At 37.6% G+C, this 27332-nt stretch overlaps 1 protein-coding gene across 2 annotated transcripts; it reads left to right on the forward strand.

The window, feature by feature from the left end:
- The first annotated feature begins 205 nt into the window (after positions 1-205).
- On the forward strand, positions 206-27332 carry DLD (dihydrolipoamide dehydrogenase). Of its 2 annotated transcripts, XM_052638362.1 has the most exons (14): positions 206-319; positions 1764-1842; positions 9138-9217; positions 9961-10029; positions 10580-10649; positions 12047-12147; positions 12724-12867; positions 13289-13390; positions 23167-23357; positions 23997-24167; positions 24451-24640; positions 25105-25242; positions 26412-26501; positions 26589-27332. In XM_052638362.1, the coding sequence occupies exons 1-14, from the start codon at positions 281-283 to the stop codon at positions 26652-26654; spliced, it is 1530 nt and encodes a 509-aa protein (XP_052494322.1). In that variant the 5' UTR covers positions 206-280; the 3' UTR covers positions 26655-27332. The 2 variants fall into 2 exon arrangements, with proteins under 2 accessions (XP_052494322.1, XP_052494323.1); XM_052638363.1 differs by lacking the exons at positions 9138-9217; positions 9961-10029; positions 10580-10649.

The raw sequence follows: 27332 nt of genomic DNA on the forward strand, positions 1-27332 counted from the left end.
TATTTGTCCTGCCTTTCAAGTACTAGGTCAGACCGCAAATCCGCACACTTCCATACCTGTAAAACGTCCCGCATTCCCCGGTGCCACAAAGCACTACGCTCTTTACGGCAGTGTACGACGCCGGGCCTGACAGGCGCGCACCACGCGGGCCAATCGTGCGGCGTCCGACCGATGACGTAGGCCGCGCTCGTGCATGCGCAGGGCGGGGAGACCTTGGGGAGGCGGCGGAGGCGCTTAGCGGAGGTGAAAGCCTTGGCAGAAAGGAAAGTGTAGCGGCAAGATGCAGAGCTGGAGTCGTGTGTACTGTTCCTTGGTCAAGGTGAGGGCCCACTGGGTGGGATCGTGCTGAATGAGGCCCAGAGAGGCCCACTGTCGGGATCCGGGACGCGGCCTAAGTGTGGGTGTGGGAGAGACCGGCGGCCAGGCCGGGACCACCTGCGACTCCACCCTTGAACCCGCTCAGCAGGGGCGGCGGCTTGGAGGCAGAAGCCTGGGCCGTGGAGAGCTCCGCCGGTTGTGTGATGGCCAACAATCACACACAGTCCCCTCCCAAGACTGGCCTGGAGCCTGGGGGTCCCGCTTAGGCCCCTCCACCCTGGCGGAGAAAGTAGGAGTCACCCTTGCCCGTTATTGTTGACTTCTTCGTAGTTCTAATTCCGGCCCTAGCGGCCTTTTGCAGTAGACAGGCTTGGGCCACCGCTTGAAAGACTCAGACTGAGCCCTAACTCTTGGCCCCAGGAATTCCTCAAAGGTCCCTTTAGTGTTTGCAACTTTAAGCGAGCGTGCATTGACCTCCCTCTTAGAGCTTGTATTTTTAATTGTAGCAGGTTATCAAGATAGCCTTCCTTTTTCATCAATGTACCGAATACAGCCAAATTGTATATATTTGGGTTTGTGACTGAATACAGTATTGAACGAGACCTTAAAAATAATACAGAAGTTAGACTCCTTTGTTTCAAGATGAGTAGCCTATGTTTCGCGAAGTTAATGTAACAAGCTAGAAGTACGTTTAATGAGAGCTGGGACTAAAACTCAGCTCTGCTGTTCTTTGGTCCGCTGTCCTCACCTCAGGTGCAAGCCTTGCCTTGAAGTAACAGCGTTCCTAGATGAATGTGTAGGATTTTTCACTGCCTACTTTGATAGGAGCTATTTGCAGTTGTTCCTTTGTGCCTCACTGTTCTTAGGAAAATAGTAGCCATCCATGTTTAGAGATTGTTGTGGAGATTATGATGCAGTTTGTAACACTAGTAGCTCTTGGATCTGAGTACATTACTTGGTGCATTTTCCTAAGGTATCTTGTCTAATTTTCTGTTCCTTTTGTATGGTTCAGGTACATCCCCATAGATTCTACATGGTAGTTTTGATTTTAGGAAACAATAATTACATGTAAAAGGATTGTCATAATGTAGATTATTCAAGTACTTAACCTGGAACTTTAAACGCTTTAGTTAATGCCATTAAAATGATCTCTGGTGCCAAAAGCCATGCCTTCTGAAAATTTAATAAAATGTTAAGTACCATTTAATAACGTGTTTTAGTTAGGTAAAAAATGAAAGGATACGTTGAACATTTATAATAAAACGTGTGGCAAGCTGATTGTTTTTACAAAAGAGCAGAAATTATTGTGTAACCTCCGTGTGTCAGCTACGTTAGCAGTCATTGCTCGATACATTTGTCTCGTCATTGACTTCATGGATCTTTAGTAGTTCTATGTTTTGAATTCATATTTTACATAATGAGATCATTTTCTTTCTTTTTTTCAGAGAGGCCATTTCAGTCGAATATCTCATGGTCTCCAAGGAGTTTCTGTAGTGCCACTAAGAACTTATGCAGATCAACCAAGTAAGTACTTAGTAAAACAGGTTTTGCTCCTATTTCCTTTATATTTAAACGTGAAAGCAAGTGAATGTTAAGAGTAACTAATAGTAATTAGCTATAGAATTCATTTGTTCAAATGTTTGTTCACTTAAATGCTCTGTTGAACGCCTAGTGTGTTCCAGGTGGTGAACAAGAAAAAGCCTTGCTCTTACAGAACTTGTAGTCTGATGGTAAAATACAAACAGTATACAAGAAACAGGGAAATAATTTGGGAAGTGATTGAAAATGAAGTCTGGTAAATTGGGGATAAGGAGACTATTTTGGATAGTGTATCAGGCCTTTTCTGTGCAAGGGCCTGAGTAAAGTGAGGGTGTGAGAAGGTTATTTCAGGCAGAGGGAACCAGCAATGAGAAGGGTCTGAGGTAGGAATTCCGTTGTGTGGTTTAAGAAATTGCAAGAAGGTTAGTGTGGCGAGGGGGTTTCCATTTTAAAGTTAGGTACTACTCCTGCAGGGTGCATGGGTTCAGCCTCTGGGCTAGGAGCTAAGAGCCCACATATTGCGCCAAAAAAATAAAAAGTTAATTCTGTCCTCTGGTAAGACTGAGTGTGTTAGTTGCTTAACACTGTTTAGAATGATGAGACATTTCTTTCTGTGCTGAATGGAAATCTTAATGGGCTTATCAAAAGCACATTTTAAAGATTAGAAAAATGTACCCTGAACGGAAGCTGTGGATTATGAATACTTTCTTCTTTTATACTTTTATGTATTTTTGAAGTTTCTATAAAGGATATGTACTTTTTTTAAAAACAAGTATTTAAAACAGGAAGTTCTTGGATTTATAATAAGATACTTTGGCTTCCCAATACCAAGACTATTGATTATTTGAAATCAAGTTTTGACATTTTTTGAAATTTCTTATATAATCATAAGTAAAGTTGCATGTTGACGTCTTAAAGCTTCGTTATAGAAGCCATTACCTGGTGGGGGGCTGTGACCATTGGTCTTCCTGCATTCTGTGAAATAATTTTTTCCTGTATCAAACTGTTGTGAGACTACTATCATTTTGTATGTCTTATTCTTAGGAGAGAGGGTAGGAGGAGGATTCTGGTCAGTAATGACCAACAGTGGGTAATTTACCCTTGCTTTGAACAGGTCAAAAAAACCCTTTAAAAAGTACAAATTTGGTGGAGGAGAAAGTTCAACCCTTTATATCCCCTTTCCCTTTCAGTTTCACTGAGATATAGTTGGTATACACTCTTAGTTTCTTTTGTTAAATGGAAATTCTTAATTCAGCAGATTTTTGTTTCCAAAGCATGCAAGTAAAGACTTCTTATGGCTCATTCTGCACCTTTGGTGTTACATATTCAACAAAGGTTCATTTATCTTCTATCTGCTAGGCAATCCCTGAGCAGGAACTTAGATTGTAATGTTACAGGCATAACTGAGCATTCATGTTGAATCCTTTAGTACTTGTGTAGATACTGTGTATAAAGTCTTTGGTTGAATGTAGTAACAAGCATTTTATATATGTATTTATATTTGTCTGAGTTATTTATTTAATGGTTGACCTTTCTTCAAGAGTGTACACTTTAGGGCAAGGACTGAATGTGACTGCTTATCACTGAAAACAGACCAGCTGATACTCAGTTCTTACTTACTGAATAAACCCTGCGATCATGTCTGTTTTAGTTATGCTCCATCACAAGCATCCAGTATGGTGCCTGGTACACAGTAAGTGTCCAGAAACAACATTGATTCTAACTGATGCATTGAGTGCTTACTCTGCCTCAAGCATAGTCTTTAATCCTTGTGTCTGCCCCACCAGTTACGTACTGCTGATTCCTCCGTTTATGAAATTGAGGAGCTGAGTTTAGAGAGCTGAGCTAGGAAATCCGTTATTTCCCAGCTGTGTAGCTGGGAAAATTCTGACTCTAGAACTTACACACCGTTAATCACTGATCTGTTTGACCTGTCTCCTTAGATGAGTATTGGTTGACCAGCTTGAGAAGTTTGAGCTTATTATGATACAGTCCCTGTTACAGCATGTGGGTGATTTCTGAATATGGGCCAAGTTCATCAGGTTGTGTTATTATTGATATGACCCATTTCATGACAGATACTTATAGCACTTAGTCATATTTGTTACATTCATCTGTTCATTTACTCATTATTTCAACAGATATGAAGTCTCTACTATGTCCTGGTTATTGTAGTAGTTGCTGGGATACACTAGTGGATAAGACAGACAAGATGCAGCTTTATAGTTTGCAGGGGGAAGATAAACATTCAACAAATTATTATAGTTGTGATGAAGACTCCATTGATGGAGCATATAGCTATATATGATAGCTATATATGGATTGAGACTGGTCACAGTTATTTTCCTAAAGAAATTAACGTTGATATCTGAAAAGCGTTGTGGGAGCATGTGTGGAAGGAGGTGTTCCAGGTAGAGGAAATGGCATGTGGGGATATTTTGATGTGAGAAGGAGTATAGTGCCTTTGAGGAGATTTAAAGGGCCAGTGTGGCTGAATATGTTGATAGTTGAGAGTAGATGTTTCCAGGTTACAAAAGACACTGTTTTAAGGGCAGTTGGGAGGTCACTGAAGTGTTCTAAGCAGGGGCATGATTTAATCAGATTTGTTTTTAAAGCTCATTCTGATTGCACATTTGGAGTTTTTATACTTTTTCTTTCCCTCTCATTAGACTGTAAGAACCAGGGCTCTGTCATTTATTGGTAGCCCAATAGCTTAGAATAGTGTCTGTAATGTGAAAGGTATGCTCTCAGCATTTATCTTCTAGGTAGGTGGAGCAGAATGTATGTGGGTAGACCAGCACAAGTCTGGGTGCAAGCTACCAGTAATTCATTATTGCTGAAGCTTAAACCACATGATACTGGTGGATGAGCAGAATGTGATGGGAGATGAGGCTGGAGAAAGTTATTGAAGAGATTTGGATGTGCACTTAGGAACTTGAACTTTATCTAGCAAGAAATAGGGAAACCAATGAGAAGCAAGAGAGTAAGGTCTGAGTTGGGTTTTGTCAGGATGTAATACCGAGGTAGTTGTGTAGGGTATTGTGGAGGGTGGGGATGTGACTGGAGGCTGCAAGACCAAAGATGGGAGATGGATCTAAGAAGAGAAGAAACATTTGTTGAGTGCCCAGTGGTACCTGGCATCCTCCCAGGGTCTTGACATATCTTACCTCTGGCCTTTCAACCCCAGGAAGTAGGCATTACTGTCACTATTATGCCTATATTGCATCAAAGCCCGGGGAGATTAAATAATTTGCCCAAGAATTTAAGAGGTGGTGGAGCTTATATTTGAACTCAGATTTGTTTTACTTCACCATTCTTCTTTTACTGTGTTTCTCTTTCCTCATGAACTAGGAGGTTGTAGGATTATGATCAGAAAATAAAGTATTAAAATTCAAGAGTTTCTTTGAGTCCGAGCAGTTTTGGGTGATGAAGGTATAGAATGTGACTATGGAAATGGGCTGAAGATTAAGGCTATTGATAATTTTAGAACATGGGACTTCCCCAGAGGTCCAGGGGGTAAGACTCCATCGTCCAACGCAGGTGACACGGGTTCAGTCCCTGGTCCGGGAGGTGAGGCCCCACATGCTGTGGGGTGTGGCCAAAAGTTAAATACATTAAAAAAAGTCTCTCTCCCCCCAGTACACATCAAAACATGATAAACCTTATCATGTAGCTCTTATATTCATTCAGTAAATTTGACAGTTAATGGTTACTGCCTTATAATATTTGTTCTTGTTCCTTAAAAAACAATTATTGTTTTCTACAATTGATTTCTCTACGTTTTGATATGTACCTGTTTTCCCTAACTATACTGTGAGATTTCTGAAGATAGTGATGATTTCCTCATAGGGTACGCATTCATGAAATTTTATTTCATTCTGATAATGAAGAATTTTTTGTCATTTTGGTTGGAATTCCTGATTGCCCTGGAGATGGTGGGACCATCTGAGTGGTTTGGAAGGCATAATGGTACAGGAGCATAGTCTTCAGAATCTAAACAACTTGGTGTGAATGCTGGCTGGATCACTTACTAGTTGTGTAACCTTACGCAGGTTACTTAATTCCCCTCAGCCTTATTTTCTCCCTGTTAAATGGCAGTGATAGTTATGTAACAGATGTCCTTAGTCTTAAAGAAGACAACCAGAAGCATTTAGCTCACTGCCTGGCACGTAGTAAATTATCCAAGTGGTAAATAATATTGCAGACTGACTTTTTAATACACATGTTGTATCAGTTATTTGTTGATGATTGTAATTGGTTTGTAGCCCGACACCTTTATTTTAGTAGTAGCCTTGATTACATGGTATCCTTAGTTTCTTCCTAATGGTGTAATAAGCAGTATTTTGTAACTTTTAGAGCAGTTTTCCCTGATTTTTCTTTCCATTCATTTCATGTATTGACTAAGTTGGTCACCTCTTATTGTACCCAGTATTTTTTTTTAGGTATCACCCTGATAGCTTACTCTTGGTGCTTCACTGCCACCTGAATGCAGGTTACTGTCCAGTGGCCTTTTGCTGTTTTGGCTTAGTCATCTTTCTCTTAGGCTATCAATTTGCATTTCCTTTTCTGTTTTTCTTTTTCACTTTTAAAGGCTGGTGCTAGTTTTAAAATTTTCTGTCAAATGCTCTCTAAATTAATGTATTTTGTTTAACTACTTTGCCATATCCTAATTTTTAAAACTATGTATAGGAACCAAATTGAGAAATACTTTTTGACAAGGAGATGGTGAGTCAGAATCATGTGTTGTAACCCTTCACTTGCAAGCAGCCTTTGGTAAAAAAAAGGTGAATGCTAGCTGGCTTGTTTTTCCAGTGTTTTATTTTGATAAATTGCAAATATTTAGAAGAATTGGAAACATTTTACAGTGAATGCCCATGGATTCTTCACATTTTTCTGTACTTACATTATCACATATCTGTTCATTCATACACATACCCATTCATTCATCTTACTTCTCTGATGCATTTCAAAGTAAATTGCAGACATTGGTATACTTTCCCTAAATAATGGCTTATTTTTAAAACTTTGCCCTGAATCATACCCATTTGATGATGTGCTACAGTCCATGGGGTCACAAAGAGTGGGACACAACTGAGCAACTGAACTGAATGCCCTCCTATACTTCAGCTGACAGATCTTTAAATGAAGACTTTTCTTCTTTCCCTTCATCTTTGTGCTTCCTAGCATGTTAGTGGGATTCTCATGGAATGGAACATCTAGTATCTTCAGTGCAAGCTGAACTGTTTCTTGGTATTTTCTGTAGCTTTGAAAAAGACCTAAGATCACATAGTAAATTGGGAAATAAAACACACGTTTTTGACTTTTTTTGTATTTAAGTTTATTCAATAAACCTGTATATTATAATTTAAAATATGTTAAAAATTTAGGCAAGAAATAAGTTTTTTAGCTTGTATTTAGATTACTGTGAAATTAAAAATTAGACCCAAACTAAGGGATGTTGGGTAGGTCCTCATTTGGTTCAAGATTTGAAAATAGAAATGTATTTTATAGAAATTTCTATTTGAAAATCAAAATATATTTTATTATATACTTAATTCTGAACATGAATGAGTGAACTAAGCAGTATGGCCAAAAAGCACAAATGGATCAGGAGAATTGATACGATACTTTTAATCGTGTGTTAGTCTAGGTATATTTTTTTGATGTATGAGTAACCCAGATTATTATCAAGGATAATCAGTACTTTAATTTATTCAGTAGGGTGATTCTTAGATTTTGTGGATAACTGGGTTGGATAACCTATTACTTGTCCTCCAACATAGCTTCTGTGATTCTGTTGAGGCCAGCAAAAGTCTTTTAAAGGATACTCTACTCCCATCCCCTAGGGGTATGTGTTTTGTGGGGAAGGGGATGATAAGAAATTAAAATTGTTGTCTTTGTAGATCAGAATATAGCTATTATATAGCAAATACTATATACATTTGGGTACTGTGTTAAGCTATTTGCATATTTATTTGTTTTATATTACAGCCTTGTGAGGTAGATATTTTTTTGTGTACTCCTTTTTTTGCAGATGAAAAAACTGAAGGTGAAACAGATTAAATTACTCACCTAAGGTTAGGTAGCTAGTAATTATACAGCTTGATTATTGCTCTTGGAGGTAGTTGAAATTAAGGAACGGAGTAATACTAAATAATAGACTGCTGGAAGGAGAGACAAAAAGCCTAATTTTGTCTCTGTCACATGGCTGCTAAACTTGAGCAAGTTTAATTGACCTGTCTGAAACTAGTGGGTTTTTTCTTTTTTAACCTAGTGTTTTTTACCTGTGATATATATATATATATACACACATATATATATATATATATATTGCATCCTTACCTTTCTCCTAGGAAGTTCTGAGAAAAACATGTGAAAGTGTGTTAAAACTACTAAGTTTTAGAGTCACTGAGATTGTAAGGACAGTGGATGGGGGAGAAGGGAGACTGTGTCTAACTCTTAATGGTTATTGTTGCTTGATTTGATGTTGTATTGAGAAGACTGGGAATAATTGCAATTTATCTTTACATTTGTTTCATAATTATTATACTCCTAAGACTACTGATCAAAGTTAATTTTCAGTTTCTTATCTTTATATGATAAATGTCCAGAATAGTTCATTGAGTGTTCTGTTTAGCCTATTAAACTATACAAAATTTATCATTATTCACATAGTTCAGAATGTATTTGCCAAGTATTATAGGGAAGCAGAATTTTTCCCCTGTTACTTCAGAAGTTAGGTACCTGAAAAGGATATAATCGGTTTTGAGTTTATTGAAAGAACTAAGGTATTATACGAAATTATTTTATTTAATCCAAACATCAGTCATTCATGGTAGTGTTATTGTTCCTATATTACCGAAAAATGAAGTCTCTTAGTCACACAGCTAATAAATGATAAGAGTTGAGATTTGAAGCCAGGTATGACAGAATGCACAGCTCAGGCTCTTTCCTTCATACAGCTATGCCACTAAATGTCTGTCCATTATCATTCAATAAAACTGTGGAATTTAGCAAAGTCAGTAGATACAGTGGGTACAGAACTCAGTTATATTTTGATATGCCATAATGAATAAATAGAAAACAAAATTTTAAACTCAGTGTCATTTTCAGTTATGTCAGAGAATGTCGGGTACCTTGGAATGAATAGTACTATGTAGAAAATGCTGGTTATTTGCACTTTTTTGGAGTATAAAATGTAAGATTTTTTTTTTTAACTGTGGTGCTTTTGATCAGTAATAAGCAATGTATTGTTTTGTATCAATTTGCTTTGATTGTAGTCGATGCTGATGTGACAGTAATTGGCTCTGGTCCTGGAGGATATGTTGCTGCTATTAAAGCTGCCCAGTTAGGCTTCAAGGTAAGGTTTAAGCTCAGATTAGGCATTGATTTCCTTTTCATTTGGGAAGGGTTGAGCGCATTCACAAAATACTTTGCAGGTAATTAGTAATGATAAATAATTTCCTAATTCTATAAATTATATTTAGGTCTGAGACTAATGAAAAGAGAGGATTCATTCAGTTGTAGTATTTTCGTGAAGTGGAAAGTGAAGTCATTATCCCCTCCCTGCCGCACACCACCCCCCACCCCGTATTTTTTGTTTCGTTTTGGCTTCTAGTCACACTTTGGGAATCCCAAGTGGTGCTAGTGGTAAAGAACCTGTGTGCCAGTGCAGAAGACTTAAGAGATGCAGGTTCGATCCCTGGGTTGGGAGGATCCCCTGGAGGAATGCATGGCAACCGCTCCAATATTCTTGCCTGGAGAATCCCATGGACAGAGGAACCTGACAGGCTACAGTCTGTAGGGTCCCACAGAGGTGGATATTACTGAAGTGACTTAGCATGCACATGTACACACTTTGGAAGATAGAGTAATAGAGCTAAATAAAAACATGATCTGGTTTTTAAACAAATATCTTTCAGAATGATTCACTTTGGAGTTAGTATTATGCAGATAATAAATTTTAAAAGAGTCTATATATTTCATTCTCACAAACACTTTCAGCAGCATGTTTTGTAGAAGAATTAAGGCACACATTTGGAATTTTGGTGAACTGAAACATTGCAGGTTATGTGCAGTAAATAATATTTTCTTTGCTTATAGACAGTCTGTGTTGAGAAAAATGAAACACTCGGTGGGACATGCTTGAATGTTGGTTGTATTCCTTCTAAGGTGAGCATATGTTTTGTACAGTGCAGACATTTTTTTCATTAGCCACCAACTGGAAGGATATATTGAGATTAGAAGGTTAAACTAATACAGGTATTAAAAAAACACATTTTTTCCTTTGTTAAAATTTAGGTTACTGTTGTCAGTCTGCCATACATTCCTGAAATAACTTCCTTGTCTCAGAATGCCTAGCCTTTGAGCTAGGCTCTGATGACAGAATCTGATTCCATTTTTTTGGCTTTCCTCTACAGTGAAACAATTCATAGGCAGTAAATTCTTCTTTTAAGCCCTTTATGTATGAAAAATGCCCTCTTTTTTAACCTGCCATTCTGAAGTTGTATACTTAATCCTTTGCTTTTAAAGAAAGTAGTTTTTTCATTCTTGTTTGTTGAACGTTTTGTTACTATTTTTCTTACATTAAATATGTAAGAACAAAAACTGAATTGGTGTAGTCCTATATACTATTTCATGTAGAGAGTGTCAATTTGTAAGTGGTTTTTGCATGTATATAGTTTGTGAAATATGATAATTTAGTCTCCGTTTTTTCCTTTAGGCTTTATTGAATAACTCTCACTTTTACCATTTGGCCCATGGAAAAGATTTTGCATCTAGGGGAATTGAAAGTATGTATACCTTTCATATTGAGCAATATCATCACTTGGCTCTTCTGGCTAAGGACTTGTGTCTAATGACAGTGTAATATATGGTTAGTGAGGGAAGAGTAAGACGGATTTTAACAATGTGAGATTTATTTAAGAAGGAAGGCTTAAATCCATATTTCTACTATGACATCTTCTGTTCCTTTGCTAACATGTGTGTGAGACAGAGTGTATGTGTGTATGAAGACTCAGTTTTTGTTTCGTTAAAACTTGGAGGTCACTTGGAGGTCACTAAGGGATCACTAGGGGGCGCTGGATTCCTTAGCTCAATGGGCAAATCGTGCTGAAGGAAGGAAGGTCTGCTTAAGTTGGTAGTGAAAATAGATGCAAGGAGATGGGGAAGGATGTGGCATAGTGGAAACGGAGATTTCATAATGTTTTAGTTCGGTATGTCCTATCTCCTGTCATTCTTTTGGGACTGTTTGCATTTTGTCCTTTTTCTCCAATTGTTGTTTACAGATACCTCCAGGAGCATAGTCCTAGGAAAGGTCAAAACACACCTTGTGCTGGGGGGAGGCTAATTTGATTTTTATTTCTTTGTAGTAGTAGGTTTCTGAAAGCTTGGGCTGTAGTGTAGGCAGACAGGTATAGGAGTGATGTATATACATTAAAGCAAATATTTTAAACTAGATGAATCAAAGTTTACTTTCCGTACCTACTAAGGAAAGAAGAGACGGGGTTAGAGGTGTGCATTGTAGGCAAAGCTTCATGTTCTAGCACTGTAACCTTAAGTAGATCACATTTCTTAGGGCCTTTGTTTCCTCATCTCTAATATATGTATTGGTTGCCTAAGCTGATTTCTGACATACTCTTCTTGCTTCTGAAGTTCTTTTGGAATTTGAGTTTCTTTCTTTTCTTATATTGTTGCTTGTGAATTAAATGAGTGAGTAAAATCTAGTTGATTAAACTCTTTTATATTAAATTATATTTGAAGTTTTCAAATGTGATTTTTTAGTAGCTTTTGTTTCATGAAATTTAGCATTTTCTTCGGTTTAAAATTTCCAGTGATGTTTTACTTTGTCATTTTTACTTAAATCTCTTCCAGACTTATAACTGTCATAAGATGTCTAAAGAATGTATTGTCATAGTGGGGTGTAATGGTTTATTTTGGACTTATTTTTTCCTGAAGGTGGACTTTTTACATTGTGTGATGTGTTCTGTTATTGTGATAGGATGCTGTTGGCTTTTTGCTAGCTATGAGTATTATATCAGTTATTAGATTAAAAAAATTTTAATACAGCCTTTTATATACAGTTTTGTATGCATTAGGGTGCAATTTTTCAGACCTTGATTAGTGAAAAATATCACACATTGCTTTAGGAATATGGCTGTGGACTAAAGATTTACTTAACAAATTACAGTGTCCGAAGTTCGTTTGAATTTAGAGAAGATGATGGAACAGAAGAGTAATGCAGTAAAAGCTTTAACAGGTGGAATTGCCCACTTATTCAAACAGAATAAGGTTAGTACATTTTATGTTCAGATTTTTCCGTTATTTTATATACATGATAAAAATTGCTTTATGCTGACAGTGATGCTGTTAGAAATTGGCTGCTGGAGGCTATTTAATTTAAGACAATATGGTAGCCTAAAATAGATTTCCCCAATGCATATAATACAATTTTTGCTGCATAAAATTTTATATGTAGCATTACCAAATGTAACCATATGTAGTGTTATGTACCATATGTACATATGTACCTCCCCCCAGCACAAGATGTGTTTTGACCTTTCCTAGGACTATGCTCCTGGAGGTATCTGTAAACAACAACAATTGGAGAAAAAGGACAAAATGAAAATAGTCCCAAAAGAATGACAGGAGATAGGACCTACCAAACTAAAACATTATGAAATCTCCGTTTCCACTATGCCACAGCCTTCCCCATCTCCTACATATGTACCATATGTAGCGTTACCAAGGAAGGAAGTGTTTTGTATTGGATAAATTACTTGATAGTTTTTTTCTTACAAATCATGTTTGTTTACCCCAAAAAATTATTTTTAAACTCTGTGAATTTTTAAACATTATTTTATAAAGGTTGTTCACGTGAATGGATATGGAAAGATAACTGGGAAAAATCAGGTCACCGCCACGAAAGCCGATGGCAGCACTCAAGTTATCGATACAAAGAATATTCTTATAGCCACAGGTTCAGAAGTCACTCCTTTTCCTGGAATTACGGTATTTACATGTTTTAAAACTGCACAACTTTTCTGCTTAAATGTATTTTATGTTCTATATGAACTTCGAATGAGAGATACCTGACTGAAGTACTGTATGTCGACAGTCATTCAGCTTTGGGGATTTGCCTGTCTTTATTCTGCAGTAATCTTGACCAGAAATGGAACATTTTATATTATGATATATTTGAATTCAATATGAGGTTAACACTGACCATTCTATTTTGAGATGCTACATGATAAACTTTTAAGTGAGCCATTTTTAATGGGTTTTGATAAAATTAAGTCTATGGATAAAAGTCATAAATAGCTCAAAGCAAATAATGACTTAGTATTTTTAGTGATTATACTGAGTAAGATCACAGTTTATAAATAGTAGGTTTTTTCAAGTAATTTTGAGTGTCTCTCTTTTTAAATTACAGATTGATGAAGATACAGTAGTGTCATCTACAGGTGCTTTGTCTTTAAAAAAAGTTCCAGAAAAATTGGTTGTCATTGGTGCCGGAGTCATAGGTGTAGAATTGGTGAGTGATGGTTTTTCTGTCCCTCATTACTTCCTTGGAGTTGGAAAGGACTTGTGGAGTTGCAAAAGACTTAGCGTTCCTCTGATTGTTTGTATAACATCACAGGCAGATTAGCGTTGAGTTTTGTTTAAATACTATCTAGTAATAGTTTTCAAGATAATCTGTTTAAGTAATCATTACTCATTAGAACATTCTGTTTTGTTTTGTTTTGAAATCTGCTTCCGTGTATCTTCCAGCTTCCCCAATTCCCTAGAATTGGACTGATTTTTAAAGATCTACTAGCCCTTCAGATATTTAAATCTTCCAGCCCTTAAGCAGACAGCTCTCATTCTGAGTGAAATGCATTTCAAATAAAGACATGACTTACATGATGTGGTTCTTTCTTGGATCTCCATCCTCATTTTGATCCCTCTAACTCAAGCTTTAGAAATGGCAAATTGCTTGACGTTCTCTGAATACTGTGCTGTCTCATACCTTTTGCTTATCTTGTTCTCCATTCTTGTCCATCTGGCAACTTTTATTTTTGTCCAGTGACCTCTTCCCTGTTTTAGGAGTCTTTTCCCAGGGCCATTTTACCTCTCTTTCTAAAATCACAAATCCAGACATTTTATTCTCTGACCATAAACTCCTTTCCTCTTCCTCAGAGAGCCTAGCTGAAGAATAGCTGAGTTTATCATGCTTTCTAGTCCCTAGGTTCCTCTGTGTTTTTGCTCTGTGCCCTTATCCCGTCTTGACTGCTTTCCAAGCAGCTTAGATTCCATAATGTGTCACTAACGACTTCCTTACAAGTGTTCTTGAGTCCCTTGCCTCGCTGTTCTGTCATATCTGCTTGGCAAAACTCTGGTCCTGGTTGAATTCAACTTCCTTTTTTTATGTTACACCCAGGATATTGACTACACCAGGAGAAAGACATGCACCCTCAACCTGATGGCCTGGATTTGGGTATCTTTGCCCATTGCTGCACTGTTCTCTTAGCCTGTTTGCTGTGTCTGTATGCCTGCTTTCTCCCCTGAGACTCAGCCTTTCACCTGTGCTTGACAGTGCACTGTCTCCTGCTTTCTTGGCGACTCTGTTTTGTGATTTTTAGTTTTGTATTTTTTTTTAGCCTTTAGCCTCTCTCCTATTTTTGCTTCCTTCTCATTTACATTTAAACCTGCTTCTCTGAGGGCACCCATGTGCATTCACACAAGCTAAGATGCCTTTGGACTTAAATACACAGACTTAGTTCACAAACATAAGCCTTTTCTCGATCCTGTGTCCTCCTGAAGTTCCTGATTTCTCTCTCACCTTCTCTCCACAGCCAGACTTCTTGGAAGAGATGCCCACGCTCTGTTTCATCAGCTCTCACTTACCTCTTCACCCATGGCTTCTTGTGCCGTCAGAGTGCTCTTGATGGGGCATGTATGGCTTTATTGCTCAATCCAGTAGACTTTTCTTCACTGCTTTTTGGGTAGCAAACAGCATTGTTGATTTTCTTGCCTTTGAAACTTTTCCCTTACCCTCTCTGCAAATAGCACTCTGGATTTTCCATCTACCCTTTGGGCTGACTTTTCTTTCTTCCTGTTCTGAGCCTTCACTTTAAATGTTACTATTACTCTAGATTGTGTCTCAAGGTTCTCTCCCCGATTCTTTTTGTCTTTTCAGAGAATATTCTGTTCACTCTTAACCAGTTACCTGAAGACTGATAAATATGTGGAGTTAATCCTTTCTCCTTAGCTCTGCGCTTTTGTATGTGAATGCTTACAGTATGTTTATTTGTAGGTCTCACGGGCACTTAGTGAACGTGTGACTTAACCTGTCTTTCCCTCCTTCACTTACCAAAATACAAAACAAAACCTGTTTATTTTCTAACATTTCCCACCTCAGTGAGTGGTACTGACATCTATCTAGAGGCCTAAACAAGACGTTTGGGAACTGGAAGTGACCTCTCCGTGGGTTCTAATGTGATACTACCTGTTAGGTAACTCATGAATATATCCTCTGTTAGGATAAGTACAAACTCTTAAATATTGTTTGGTGCTGGCTCAAGTCTCTAGCTTCATTTCTAAGCCCTCTCCCTCTCAAACTACGTTCAGGATTTATTGAAATAGCAGTTCCTGAACAAGCTGCATTTTGTATTTAAATGCAAATACAAATTGCATTTGCCCCGCCCTGCCCTATCTCTAGTCAGACCTTCCACCTGTTTGGAACGTTTCATCCCTCTGTGAGTTTCTGTGCTTTATGAGCCCTTCCCTGCCTACTGTGGATGTCCTTAGGTACTCTTGCTGAGTGTTCCATTGCACCCTGTCCTTGTTCTAGCATTTATCTTACTTTCTTGATACTACTTGTTCACTTGTCTTTCATTAAATTGTAAGTTCCATGAGGCTAGAGGTGCCGGCTGTTTCAATTACTTTGTGTCTTTAGCATCTAGCATAGTGGCTGATATATAATAAATACTCATATATTAGCTTTTGTTATTATTGCTTAATAAACTTTTGTTGGTATAATAAATATCTTTCAAATGTCAGCTTGGAAGTTACCTTTTTAGTGAAGACTTCTGGGGGCTTCCCTGGTGGCTCGGATGGTAAAGCATCTGTGTGCAATGCAGGAGACCTGGGTTCGATCCCTGGGTTGGGAAGATTCCCTGAAGAAGGAAATGGCAGCCCACTCCAGTATTCTTGCCTGGAAAATCCCAGGGACAGGGGAGCCTGGTAGGCTACCCCGTCCATGGGGTCACAGAGTCAGACACGACTGAGCGATTTCACTTTCACTTTCTGTTTAAGAAAACTCTGGTCCTTCTTTGAGTCTAGTATAATGTCTCTACATGTTTTCATCATCTACTGATAATAGTATATATTGCATTTATTTGTTTATATCTTTTTTTTTATAGGATCATAAGCTCCTGAAAGGCAGAGACTGAGTTTTAGTCATATTTAAATCTCATTGCTTTTCTTAATGACTCTTACTTAGGTTTTTTAGATAACAGATCCATTATTTCATTGTCATCCTTTTGATCCGGTCCAGTCTGTCATTTTTAAATAATGTTCCAAACTAAGCAAAATAGTCTAGGTTTTGGAGAGAATGTCTTTTAGTCTTGTGATATGCATAATATTGGAGAAGGCAATGGCACCCCACTCCACCACTCTTGCCTGGAAAATCCCATGGGCGGAGGAGCCTGGTAGGCTGCAGTCCGTGGGGTCGAGAAGAGTCGGACACAACTGAGCGACTTCACTTTCACTTTTCACTTTCATGCATTGGAGAAGGAAATGGCAACCCACTCCAGTGTTCTTGCCTGGAGAATCCCAGGGACGGGGGAGCCTGGTGGGCTGCCGTCTGTGGGGTTGCACAGAGTCGGACATGACTGAAGTGATCTAGCAGCATGCATATTTCTTTGTGTCTGTCATTTTTAAATGATGTTCCAAACTAAGCAAAATAGTCTGGGTTTTGGAGAGAATATTTTTTAGTCTTCTGATATGCATAATATACTTCTTTGTATAACCCTTGAAGATCAGTTTTTTGTTATTTGTTCATTTGTTTTTAGCCCACATTGAGCTTGTGGTCAGATGAAAACCTCACATCTTTTGCTTGAGCAATTCTGATTTTTTAAAAAATCTAAATAAAGGACTTTGAACCTTATCCTTGCTTTTAATTTAATATTGTTCAGTTGCACCCAATATTTCCAGCCTAGTTCTTTGTCTTGATTCTGTCATTTTTACACTTAACTGCTATTTCTTGCTTTGTCTTGTTCATAAGTTGGGGAAGTATGTTAACTAAGACATGTGGTCCATCATCTGATCTTATCTAAAATTGGTTAATCAAGCATTCTCTAGTGTTATTCAGGTTGTCAGTGCAAAGTATTAAAAGCCATCTGATACTGCAGTCTTTTTTTTTACTTTTAAAAAGCTTTTAAATTAAAAACTTTTTTTTTTGGCCACACCACACAGCATGTGGATCTTAAGATACCTGATCAGGGATCAGACCTGCGCCCCCTTCCATGGAAGAGCAAGAATCTTGGACAGCTGCCAGGGAGGTCCCTGAAACTACAGTCTTTTACCAGTTACGAACATAACTGGTTACCTTTCTGATACCAAAAGACACTGCATTAACCAGCCCAGAAGAACTTTCAGAAATACAATTTGGGTAGCTTACATGACCTGTTTGAAACACTTATGGTAGTTGTCAAACTGGCTATTTAAAAATCTTTACTTTCTAGTATTTAACAGGGATTGACCTCTGTTCCACACTTCAGAATCTATGCTTTTTCAGTTTTTATTTTTTAAAAAAAATTTTTTATATTGGGGTATAGTTGATTAACTTCCCTGGTGGCTCATATGGTAAAGCATCTGCCTGCAATGCTGGAGACCCGGGTTCGATTCCTGGGTCGGGAAGATCCCCTGGAGAAGGAAATGGCAATCCACTCCAGCACTCTTGCCTGGAAAATCCCATGGACGGAGGAGCCTGATAGGCTACAGTCCATGGGGTCGCAAAGAGTCGGACACGACTGAGCGACTTCACTTCACTTCATAGTTGATAACAGTGTTGTGTTATTTTCAGGTGTACAACAAAGTGATTCAGTTATCGCATATACATGTATCTTTTCTTTTTCAAGTTCTTTTCCCATTTAGGTTGTTACATAATATTGAGCAGAGTTCCCTGTGCTATATAGACCATCCTTGTTGGCTATCTATTTTTTCTTTAAAAATATATTTTTTAATTAGTTAATTTATTTTCACTGGAGGATAATTACTTTACAGTATTGTGATGGTTTTTGCCATACATCAACATGAATTGGCCACAGGTATGTATGTGTGCTGGTCCGGCACCCTGCTCCGCCCCGCCCCACCGTGCCCTGTCCCTCTGGGTTGTCCCAGAGCACTGGCTTTTGGTGCCCTGCTTCATGCATCAGAGTTGCACTGGTCATCTATTTCACATATGGTAATGTACATATTTCAATATATTCTCTCAAATGATCCCACCCTCACCTGCCTCTTGAGAAACCTGTATGCAGGTCAGGAAGCAACAGTTAGAACTGGACATGGAACAACAGACTGCTTCCAAGTAGGAAAAGGAGTATGTCAAGGCTGTATATTGTCACCCTGCTTATTTAACTTATATGCAGAGTACATCATGAGAAACGCTGAGCTGGAAGAAGCACAAGCTGGAATCAAGATTGCCAGGAGAAATATCAGTAACCTCAGATATGCAGATGACACCACCCTTATGGCAGAAAGTGAAGAGGAACTAAAAAGCCTCTTGATGAAAATGAAAGAGGAGAGTGAAACAGTTGGCTTAAAGCTCCACATTCAGAAAACTAAGATCATGGCATCCAGTCCCATCACTTCATGGCAGATGGAAACAGTGACAACAGTTTCACTGTGGAAACAGTGACAGATTTTATTTTGGGGGGCTCCAAATCACTGCAGATGTTGACTGCAACCATGAAATGAAAAGACTCTTAGTCCAACCTGGACAGCATGTTAAAAAGCAGAGACATTACTTTGCCAACAAGGGCCGTCTAGTCAAGGCTGTGGTTTTTCCAGTAGTCATGTATGGATGTGAGAGTTGGACTATAAAGAAAGCTGAGTGCCAAAGAATTAATGCTTTTGAACTGTGGTGTTGGAGAAGACTGTTGAGAGTCCCTTGGACTGCAAGGAGATCCATCCTAAAGGACATCAGCCTTGGGTGTTCACTGGAGGGACTGATTTTGAAGCTGAAACTCCAATACTTTGGCCACCTGATGCGAAGAGCTGACTCATTTGAAAACACCCTGATGCTGGGAAAGATTGAGGGCAGGAGGAGAAGGGGACGACAGAGGATGAGATGGTTGGATGGCATCACTGACAGAATGGACATGGGTTTGGGTGGACTCCAGGAGTTGGTGATGGACAGGAAGGCCTGGTGTACTGCGGTTCACAGGGTCGTGAAGAGACACGACCGACTGACTGAACTGACTGACACCTCTCAGAGTTCAAAAAGTCTGTTCTTTATATCTGTGTCTCTAGTGCTGCCCTGCATGTAGGATCATCGATACTGTCTTTCTAAATTCCGTATGTATGCATTCATATACAGTATTTGTCTTTCTGACTGTTTCATTGGCTATCCATTATAAATACAGCAGTGTGTATATATAAGTCCCAAACTTCATAACTATCCCTCTTGCCCACCCTTCCACTCTGGTAACGTAATCAAACCCTACTGACCTTCAATGCCAGATTCTCTGGGAACTCCTCCCCATTCCCATCCCCCAGGCTGGAAAGGCCTACATGGGGCTCAGAACTTCTCCTGTGGAGTAACTTCCATGGTATAGTTGTTCTCAGATTTGTGAGTTGCCCGCCCACTGGTTTGTGATTTGATTTTATCGCAGTTGAGCCTCTCCTGCTGTTCCTGTGGCTGCTTCTTTATCTTTGGATGTAGGGTATAATTTTGGAAGGTTCCAGAGGTTTTTTTTTTTTCCCCTGTCTGTGGTGGTTAGGAGTTAGATGTGTTTTTGTAAGGAGTGAACTCATATCCTACTCTACCATCTTGAGCTAGTCTCCAGGAATGTTCTTTTTTAGAATCTTTTCTTTCCCACCTCTGACAGTGCTCTTAGGCTAATTAAGTTCCCAAAGTTCACTGTTACCCAAACTCTGTGGTCTAATTTATTCGATTAGGGAATTAATTCATCCAAAACAATTAGTTCTTATTTGGCACTTCACTTCTTTTTTAATGATATTTCTTCTCTTCAGGCCGAATTGAAAATTGTCACTGATGGATAAAACAAACAAACATAAAGGAATCATATAGCTTTACTTCTTTTAATCAGCATAATAATAGCCCAAGGCAATGATTCTGTTTCCTCCATCTCTGCATTTTCACATTAGATTTTTTGCAAGCTTCAAGTCATTTAAACATCTTGACACAATGTTTGAGGTGTCTGTTACTATATTAAAATAATTTTTACATGTCATTTTAAAAATTTAGGTTTATGGAGAACTTAGTTTGTCGACATACATATATCTCTACTTTCTCATAAAGATTATTCACATGACTTATTTTTTAGAGTTCATTTTCTTTCTTCCATTACAGTTTAATGTAGTACTTTCGAATCAGATTTAAAATTGAATTTTAGCTTTGTCTCTTAATGACTTTATGTCTTTGTTAAATTCATTACCCTCTCTGAACTAATTGATCCATTGTAAAAAGGAGGATAAGAATAATTGCCTTATAAGATTTTGTTGAGGTTTAACAGTTAATACATTTAAGGCACCATAGTGCCTTGCATTTAATAAGCTCTAAATAAATGGTAGATATTACTGGAGTTTTCCTATCTAAGGATTTTGAAATCAGCTTTCCTAAAGAATAGAGTACTTGTCTAGCTATGCTTACTGTTCTCTCAAGATGGTGCTGCTGCTTATCATTTCTGCTCTTAACTGTTTCTTACTATTCCGATTTAGATTGAGAGGAGTGATTCCTTTTTTTGTAGTGAGCTATAACTTATATATCATGTAATCACTGTAGTGTACAATTCAGTGATTTTTTTTAGTGTGTTTACAAAGCTATGCATCTGTCGTCGGTATCTCAGTTCCAGAACATTTTCATCACCCCAGAAGTGAAAGCTGCTTAGTTGTTTCTGACTTACCATGATCCCATGGACTGTAGTCTGCTAGGCTTCTCTGTCCATGAAATTCTGCAGGCAAGAATACTGGAGGGGGTTGCCATTCCCTTCTCCAGGGGATCTTCCCGACGCAGGGATCGAACCTGGGTCTCCCGCACTGCAGACAGATTCTTTACCATCTGAGCCGCCAGTCATTCTATATTTCTCTGTTTTCCCAGTCCTTGGAAAACACTAATCTGCTTCTTATGTCTGTGGATTTGCCTGTTCTGAACATTTCATATAAATGGAATTCATGCAATATGTGGCATTTTGTGTCTGGCTTTTTCAGTTAGCATAATGTTCTCAACATTCAGGTATACTTTATTTCACTTTATGGCCAAATAATTTTCCATTCAGTGAATTTTAAAAATGTGTTGTAGCCATTCTTTAGTTGATGAACATTTGGCTTGTTTCCACTTCAGGACTAACATGAATAATGCTGCTGTGAACATTTTTGTACAAGTTTTTGTTTGGACATCTGTTTTCATTTCTCTTGAGTATATACCTAGGAGTAATTCTATGTTTAACCTTTCAAGAACTCTGTTCTCCAAAAGGGCTGCATCATTTTATAGCTCCCTCCCCAAGCACTGTCAGTTGCAGTTGTTCCATTTGCTCACCAGAATTGTTGATTTTTTTGATTTGAGCTTTTCTGGTGGGTGTGCAGTAGTATCTCATTGTGGTTTTAATTTGCATTTCTCTAGTGTTGCAGTGCTGAGCATATTTTTATGTGCTTTTTGCCATCTCTATGTGTCTATGTCCTTGAAGTTCCTGTTTAAATGTTTCGTATGTTTTTTCCTTGGGTCCGTTTGTTTTGTTACTGAGTTTTGAGAGTTCTGCATAGAATCTTTATCAAATAGTTTTTTTATAAACATTTCTTTATCAAATAGTTTTGCAAATATTTTTTATTTTTATCAAGTAGTTGTTTTGCAAACATTTATCAAATAGTTGTTTTGCAAACATTTCTTCCTAGCCTGTGGTTTCTCTTTTGTGTTCATAATACTGTCTTGTGAAGAGAAGGTTTTAATCTTGATGAAGTCTAATTCACTTTTTCTCTTTCATGGACTGTGCTTTGGTGTTATGGCTGAAGTTCTTAATCTTGATGAAGTCTAATTCACTTTTTCTCTTTCATGGACTGTGCTTTGGTGTTATAGCTGAGGAGTCTTTGCCTGCCTCAGTGTCACAGTGATTCTCTCCTGTTTTCTTCTACAAGTTTTACAGTCTTGGATTTTACATTTAGGTCCATAATTTTGAGTTATTTTTTGTGTATATTCGTTATTGAATTTTTAGTGTCACTGTATTGCCTCTAGTTAGCTCTCACCCCAAAAATTCATGAAATATAAAAAATAAATACATGAACTTAATTTAGTTGCTAAAGTCTTACAATAAATTTTAAATTATTAGGTGATTTTAATGTAAGTTGTTGCAAAGGATATATTCATAGCTTTTCATAGTTTATTTAACACTGTAAAATTATCTTCATATTGCCAATTTGAAGGTTTCATTTCATATTTGACATACAAGTATTCACAAGTTATAATTGTTAAAATGTTAAAACAAAATGTTAGCATTTAGTTTAAATTATAATTTGAATGAAAAAAGTAAATATTTATCTTGAGAAGATAAAATATGAAGCTAATACTTTGCAAGCATCAGTAATTAGCAAAAAGAGGTTACTTCTTTCCCCTCAGAGCCTTCCTTTTCACAGTCTTTCCTGTTTCTGAAGCAGTTACCAGTATATTTCATTCCTTCTCCAAGTCTGTGCAATTGTCGCTCCCCATGAGGGTCTCCCCTTGACCACATTATTGAAAATTGCAGTAGTCCTGGTTCTTCTTCAGCTGTGTTTTTCTCATTACACTTTGCTATCCTCTGCATAAATTCAACTTATTTGTCTTCTCTATCAGAATTTAAGGTTTCTGAAGGCAGGGTTTTGTTCACTGATGTATACCTACCATCTAAAATGGTGCCTAGCAGTTAGTAGGTGTTCAGTAAATGCTGAATAAATAAATGTATGAAGTTACACACGTTTGTCACAGTGTTAATTTTAAACCTCAGAGTTTCTAATAGGAACATAGTAACCTAGGAAAATACCTTACAATAAATTGTTTAAGGTGATTTTTTAAACATTTGCTATCAGAGCCTTTATTTTCATAATTATTGTCTGCAGGGCTCAGTTTGGCAAAGGCTTGGTGCAGACGTGACAGCAGTTGAGTTTTTGGGTCATGTTGGCGGTGTTGGAATTGATATGGAAATATCTAAAAACTTTCAACGTATCCTTCAAAAACAAGGATTTAAATTTAAATTAAACACGAAAGTTACTGGTGCTACTAAGAAATCAGATGGAAAAATTGATGTTTCGTAAGTATGCCACATTTGTTTTTGCTATGGTATCCTTCTGTGTGTTTCTTTAAGAAAAACATTTAGCTTTAAGAATCAGATTTTTTATAACTTAGTACCACTTTATTGTGTAGTGTAGCTCTGTATTGCTTATCCAGTCAGCCCTCTGAAATTCATGATTGCATTGATGAGAGAAAAATTAGCCCAGTGTTCTGATTTGTTATGTACTTTTTCATAGTATACATTCAGAACAATTTAAACTCTCAACATTCAATAAAATCATTATTTTTAGACAGATGCATGGGGAAATCAGTAAGATTATTGATTAGATTGCATACTATGTGCCTGGTATTCTACTTATTCAACACTGAAGTAACTTGCTTAATGTCTCATAGCTGGTTGGGGGCAGAAGCACTACTTGAGCTTCGATCTGTATTCTTAAACCATGTTAATATAGCCTTTCGTTGTGAGGTTCAAATGATAGACCTCTAGAGGATATGTGCATTTTTCATTGCCTGACCCTGTTTATGTTTTATTTATGATTAAAATAGACTGTCAAAAGTGTCATTAATACTTGAGTAATGTCTGGTCTGAAGTTGCCAATATCTGTCAGCTATTCATGTACATGTGTTTTACAATTATATGCTGCTTACTACCTAGTATTGAGGCTGCTTCTGGTGGTAAAGCTGAAGTCATCACTTGTGATGTACTGCTGGTTTGCATCGGCCGACGACCCTTTACTCAGAATTTGGGACTAGAAGAGCTTGGAATTGAGCTGGATCCTAGAGGTAGAATTCCAGTGAATACCAGATTCCAAACTAAAATTCCAAAGTAAGTTACATACCTGCCTGCATTTTCAATAATTTTAAATAAACACTTGTCATGCTTTAAAAATGCAATGGCTTTGGGGAAGAATAGTAAAATTATAACCTGTAAAAGAAAAATAATTAATTGAATTTTTCATTACGCAAAGTGTAGAACTTGAACTTGGAAGAGCTGTATTTACTTTTCAGTGATTTACTAACTGGAAACTCATAGTTTTTGACTCTGGCATAACAGAAGATGAGTGTCTGTGATTTCAGAAGTTCACTGTTTCTTTTGATCTCTGTGGCAGTATCTATGCAATTGGTGATGTGGTTGCTGGTCCAATGCTGGCTCACAAAGCAGAGGATGAAGGCATTATCTGTGTTGAAGGGATGGCTGGTGGCGCTGTACACATTGACTACAACTGTGTACCATCGGTGATTTACACACACCCTGAAGTTGCTTGGGTTGGCAAATCAGAAGAGCAGTTGAAAGAAGAGGTAATTCTGAATGAGGGTGGATTTACTCTTAACGTGTGATTTGACTTAATGACAGTGGTGGTTAAGAACCCTTTCATTATTGCACTAATGCATTTTAATAACTATGTAGAACATTATAGGTAAGTTTGAATTATTTTTTACTTTATTAGTATCATAAAGGAGAGAGTATTTGCTTGCCTGTATTTATTTTCTTATTATTATTTTTTAAATTTTATTTTTAAGTAAAAATTAGTAATTCTAGAGGTCTTATATTTGACTTTGAAGTATATCCAGGTGGCCTGACACTTGAATTTACTTATGTTTGTTTCCAAGATATTTTTCTGTGATAAACCTTTTGGTCTTCTATATGCTTTGTGAAGAACTGCCTTCTTGGGATTTAGTTCTGATAGATGGTAGATGATTTCAGCAAATGGAAATGAATTTTTTGAGAATTTATGTAAGCTCTTAATTTCTGTCTCTCACAGGGTATTGAATATAAAGTTGGGAAATTCCCATTTGCTGCTAACAGCAGAGCTAAGACAAACGCTGACACAGATGGCATGGTGAAGATTCTCGGGCAGAAATCGACAGACAGAGTATTGGGAGCACATATTCTAGGACCCGTGAGTATTGTAAAGCCCGAAATCCCATTAGGATTTCTGGAAAGCATTGCTGTTTAGCACATTAATTTAAAACCACCTAGTGGTTACATTCTGAGGTTGTTCTTTACTAGCAGAAGTTTGAACGTAGCCTCTTTGTGCACTGTTTCTAGCACTGACAGTCTTGCCTATCATATCATGTGTATTCCATGCCGCAACTAAGACATCCCTTTAAAACACACACCAGGCCGTTTGCCTGCTTAAAACTCTCTGGTGGTCCTTTCCACTTCAGACTTACACCCAAGGCTCCACTGAATTTTGGTCTTGACTATCTTTCTGACATCATCTCTTTCCAGTCATTCTCTGCTCATTAATTCCCTGTCTCATGGGCCTTCTCTCAGTTTTTTTCTTTCTTTGTATTTTTTTGATAGGTAAGAAGTTGGTTTATTTAGAGAGAAACATACTCCACAGAGTGTGGGCCATCTCAGAAAGTGAGAGCACTTTCTCACAATTTCTCAATAGGCAAAAACTTGTTCTTATTTTAAAGTCTTCGTGCTTATAGACCGTTTGTTTAGAATCCTGTGTCTCCAGATCTTTGTAAGACTGGCTTATTTAGCTTGGTTCAAATGTTACCTTCACTTTCACTTTTCACTCTGCTGCATTGGAGAAGGAAATGGCAACCCACTCCAGTGTTCTTGTCTGGAGAATCCCAGGGACAGAGGAGCCTGGTGGGCTGCCATCGTCTCTGGGGTCGCACAGAGTCGGACATGACTGAAGTGACTTAGCAGCAGCAGCAAGAGAAGCCTTTCCTACCACTGCATTTGAAGTATGCCCTCCCCTAGGTATCTGATGTATCAGTGATGATAATAGAACATTTGAGTGCTTACTCTGTAACAGTTTTTCCTAAATACATGCATTAACTTGGGTTTTCAGGGCTCTGTGCAGTAGGTATTGTTCATCCCATTTTTAAGGTGAGTAAATGGAATGAAGGACAGAGTCAGTGAGTAATTGAGGTAGTTAAGTGGTAAGATTTGAGTCCAGGCCATTTTTCTTCAGAGCCCAAGCTCTTCTGTGCTGCTTTTTTCTGTTGGGATTTTTCTAACTGGAGGCAGTTAACTATTCTAATCTGTCCTATTAGATGGTAGTTGTTTTGCCATAGAAACAGAATTGCTTCTTGATTTATTGTTTTAAAGGGTGCTGGTGAAATGGTAAATGAAGCTGCCCTTGCACTGGAATATGGAGCATCCTGTGAAGATATAGCTAGAGTCTGCCATGCACATCCGGTAACAGCACACACAATTAATGGCTACCTAAATTTTCTTCTAACCCACAAATACTTGGTTTTTAATTCTAAATTTCTTCCCTTTCAGACCTTATCAGAAGCTTTTAGAGAAGCAAACTTGGCTGCATCATTTGGCAAATCAATCAACTTTTAAATTAGAAGATTATATTTTTCTGAAATTTCCTGGGGACTTTTGTAGAGGTCACATTTCTGAACAGGAAATGCTCACAGCTGCAAAAATTTCTAGGACTGAATTATGAAACTTTTGGAAGGTATTTAATAGGTTTGGACAGAATTGAAGTCTCTTATCTATATTTTAAATAAATTTAATATTGTTTCACTGCATTAATATTTGCAGAAAAAAGCTACTTATAGTAGCTTCCTAGAAAATTTTCTTCAGCCCATATTTTCATGCTGTTTATGAAGGGTTTAATGTCACTGAATTTATGTTAAGTAGCTTTTATCTCTGATACAGGATTTACTTACATGGATGCAGCTGGAGTATGGTATGTGAACAGCTCTGTTTGAACCAAGGTGATCAGGTTATTTGAAACTTGGTTTTCACATTGGAAACAGTCATTAGAAGAAGTTGGAAACATGTATAAACTGATGTAAATAAAAAATGATGATCTCAGTTATTTTAATCCCCAATGTCTTGGTGGTTAGAGGTAAAATTTTGTTTAGATTTTTAAGATTCTGTTGAGGTCTAAAGTATAGTTATACAGTTAACCGAAGTAAGGCGGTGTATATACAAAAATCAAGTATCAGATGGAGAAGCAATGTATTACAGTGGAAAATGAAGACACGGAAATAAATATGTCTTAAATATTCA

This window comes from Budorcas taxicolor, chromosome 4 (genome assembly GCF_023091745.1).
Source record: "Budorcas taxicolor isolate Tak-1 chromosome 4, Takin1.1, whole genome shotgun sequence".
Lineage (NCBI taxonomy): Eukaryota > Metazoa > Chordata > Mammalia > Artiodactyla > Bovidae > Budorcas > Budorcas taxicolor.

Bases quoted from the DNA above. Each gene is read 5' to 3' on its own strand.
- DLD (XM_052638362.1), top strand. From the start codon at position 281: ATGCAGAGCTGGAGTCGTGTGTACTGTTCCTTGGTCAAG. The intron at 320-1,763 runs GTGAGGGCCCAC...TCTTTTTTTCAG, and splicing joins TGTACTGTTCCTTGGTCAAG to AGAGGCCATTTCAGTCGAAT. The intron at 26,502-26,588 runs GTAACAGCACAC...CTTCCCTTTCAG, and splicing joins GAGTCTGCCATGCACATCCG to ACCTTATCAGAAGCTTTTAG.